Below are 3398 nucleotides of genomic sequence, written 5' to 3'. Positions count from 1 at the left end.
GGCAAGGGCTTTTTGTGGAGGTCTGAGGCAGTGCCCCAGCCCCACCACTCGCCCCTGAGCCCGCTGTGTGTCCCTGACGCCGCTGAGTGTCCCTGACCCCACTCCACGTCCACTGCAGGCAGCTGCTGACTGAGGAGCAGAAGCGCCTCTATACCAAAGTGGCTCAGTACTGCAACCGCTCCACGGACCTCATCCCCATGTCATTCGTCCTAGGTATGGGTCCCTCCCCTGAACCCAGGAGTTGGGGTCCCATGCTGCCCCTGGCGCTGGTGGCTTGAGGTTGCCCCCACAGCCCATCCTGACCCCATGCCAAAACATCCCTTGGACACCATCGGATGGGGGATGGAGGAGCCTGGCACCCCAGGGATGGCACTTGGCTCCCAGACCCACCGAGCACAGCTCCCTGGCCCTGGGGATGCCAGTGGGAGGCTGTGACTTCCCCTGGCCTGCTCTGCACCCTCGTCCCCATGCCCAGGAAAGGGGCACCTTATCTACAAGAGATGGCTGTCCTGCCCTGTGCCACCCGTGTCCAGGGCAGGAAAGAGCTGGGGACATCCCCACCTCCATCCCTGGGGAGGGCAGCCCAAAGGGAAACACAATGTGCACTTTATCTCCTGGCCACAGACAAATCTGTCACCCCTGGAAACGTGGCAGCTCTTCTGGCGTGAGCTCGTCCTCACCTCAACCCACCGCCCAGCTATGCCGAACCCCCACGTGCTATCTCTCGGTGCAGGTTTTTACGTCACTCTGATCGTGAACCGGTGGTGAGCGCAGTACACCAGCATCCCCCTGCCCGATCAGCTCATGTGCGTCATCTCCAGCAATGTCCACGGCAAGGATGAGAGGGGCCGGATCCTGCGGCACACCCTCATCCGTTACGCCAACCTGTCAGCGGTCCTCGTTCTGCGCTCCGTCAGCACCAGGGTGCTCAAGCGCTTCCCCACCATGGACCACGTGGTGGAAGCGGGTGAGGAGCTAAGCCCCGGGGATGATGGCTTGCAATGTGGGGTGAGAGCTGGGGGCCACAGACGTGTCCCCATCACCGGGTGGGTGTGCTGGGAGCCGGGGATCCCTGCCCCAAAGTGCACCGCACACGGGATGGCATCCTTGCATGGATGCTCACCCCCAAAGAGCCCCGCATCCCCTCTGCCCAGAGCTTGTCTCCAGGAGCTGTAGTTTCCCCTGGAAAACCCTGTGGTCCTGCTGGGGACAGTCCCCAAAAGGGCTCTACCCCGCCAACACGGGGTCCGTGGTGCTGAGCCTCTGCCCTGCCGCAGGCTTCATGACGCAGGACGAGCGCAAGAAGTTCGAGAGCCTACACTCTGACTTCAACAAGTACTGGATCCCCTGCGTGTGGTTCACCAACCTGGCGGCCCAGGCCAGGCGGGACGGCCGCATCGGTGACGACGTGGCCCTCCGCCTGCTCATGGACGTGAGTCGGTGCCGGGTGTGTGTGGGGGACCAGGCGCTGCGGGGGGGCTCATGCAAAGCCCAGGTCACCCGTCCTTGTCCTCTTCACCCAGGAGCTGAATCTCTACCGGGCCAAGTGCAGCATGTTGTTCCATTACGACTGGATCAGCATCCCCCTGGTGTACACACAGGTGGGTACCCCCACACCCCACAGGCCCACAGGCCCCCCAAGCCCAGATCCCAGCTCCTTCCACCCCACAATGGCAGAGGAGCCCCACAGTGTCCTCCCTGCACCCCGATGGGGAGCACATTTTTTTTTTGGGAGCACATTACCCCCCTTCCTAAAAGCACTTTACTCCCCCATTGAATCCGGTGCCGGATCCGGCACAGCCGCCGGTTCACAGCCCCACAGGGATGTGCAGGACCCCAGGCGGCGGGGCAGTGGGGTTTAGCCTTAAGCCCACGAGAGCATCAGTGACTGGCTGAGCCTCTTGCATCCTTGCTGCCCCTGTGCCGAGCGTCCCCCTCGACTGCCACCCTCGCCGCCGGCTGACCTGTGCTTCTGGCAGGTGGTCACCATCGCTGTCTACTCCTTCTTTGCCTTCTGCCTCATCGGGCGGCAGTTCCTGGAGCCGCTGGAGCCAGGGCAGGAGGGGGACCTGGACATGTATGTCCCTCTCTCTACCCTCCTCCAGTTCTTCTTCTACGCCGGCTGGCTGAAGGTGAGATGCGGCCACGCAGCCGGGCTTTGTTTTATGGGCTGGGGGTGGCCAGGTGGCCCTTAGCAACCCCCTGGGCTGGGGGGTGGCTGGCCCAGGGCGTGGCATCAGCCATGTCACTGCTAGCTGCCCTTGGGGACATACCCTCTGGGCCCAGCCATCACATTGGGGCACCACGGAGCTCCAAGTCTGCATGTTTCATGTGCCCCATGGGTAGATCAAGCCCCGTGGGAGGTGTCCCTGCCCCAGATCGCCTGTCTCACCTGGCCCCCTCCCTCCCCAGGTTGCAGAGCAGATCATTAACCCTTTTGGAGAAGATGACGATGACTTTGAGACCAACAAGCTGATAGACAGGAACCTGCAGGTGGGTCCTGCCCCAGGCTGACATTGTGTGGGGATGCTGTTATCGGGGCACAGGGACATCCCTGCCCCCTGGCAGTGGGACCTGTGCCCTGCCGGCCCCCAGCCCTCCTCCTGGCCACGCAGGTCCTTGTCCAAAATAGATTCCCATGCAAGGAAGCAGGGCTGCACCTTGTCCCTCCATCCCTGTCCCTCCGTGTGTCTGCTCCCCACGGCAGGGTCAGCACACCCCCCGGGGACGCTCAGCAGCCTGGTACCGCTGCTCAGCCCCTCACCTCCAAGAAAAGCGTTCAGAAGGGGAAAACCCCAAATGCAGCCAGGAAATGGGCCCGGAGCCGCCCTGGCCCCTTGCAGAGCCCAGCCCTACCCCTGCCAGGTTGGCGCTGGTAGCAGCATGCAGATGCCACTGGTCCCGCTCATGTCCTCGCAAAGCCACCCCTGTCCCCTGCCTTTGCCGTGCCCAGGTGTCCCTGCTCTCTGTGGATGACATGTACCAGAACCTGCCCCCCGCGGTGAAGGACAAATACTGGAATGAGTCCACGGCTCAGCCCCCCTACACTATGGCCACAGCCTCTGAGACCTTGAAGCCCTCGTTCCTGGGCTCCACCTTCGACATGTGGTGAGTGCGCAGAGCAGCCCTGGGGCTGGAGAAAAAGAGGGCAAGTGCTTCAGGGTAGCAATAGCACAACCGGGCTCATCCCCCCTGGGCCCAATTGCAGCGAGCAAACAGAAAATCCCCCTTGGAGCACATTGCCCAGCCCCTGTGGGGCTTGGGGACTGCGCTGGGCGATGGGTGAGCCACTGGGGCAGGGACGTGGCCTCCCGGAGCTGCTCCCTGCTTGCAAATGCACTGGGATGGAGGCGGTGAGTGGTGCTGGGCATCCCTGTGGAGGATGGCAGCCTGTCCCC

At 63.0% G+C, this 3398-nt stretch overlaps 1 protein-coding gene across 1 annotated transcript in view; it reads left to right on the top strand.

Annotated features, from left to right (window-relative positions):
• The window catches only part of BEST4 (bestrophin 4), an 11134-nt gene that overhangs the window by 7301 nt on the left and 435 nt on the right, over positions 1-3398 (top strand). Inside the window, 7 exon segments of the mRNA XM_009325609.1 lie at positions 119-213; positions 734-967; positions 1278-1432; positions 1524-1601; positions 1980-2132; positions 2413-2493; positions 2954-3156. Coding sequence (XP_009323884.1) covers positions 119-213; positions 734-967; positions 1278-1432; positions 1524-1601; positions 1980-2132; positions 2413-2493; positions 2954-3156 — 999 coding nt within the window.

This window comes from Pygoscelis adeliae, unplaced genomic scaffold (genome assembly GCF_000699105.1).
Source record: "Pygoscelis adeliae isolate BGI_AS28 unplaced genomic scaffold, ASM69910v1 Scaffold546, whole genome shotgun sequence".
In the NCBI taxonomy this organism is placed as follows: domain Eukaryota; kingdom Metazoa; phylum Chordata; class Aves; order Sphenisciformes; family Spheniscidae; genus Pygoscelis; species Pygoscelis adeliae.
The sequence above is the reverse complement of the archived record's forward strand: the minus strand, read 5'-3'. Positions and strand labels throughout refer to the sequence as shown.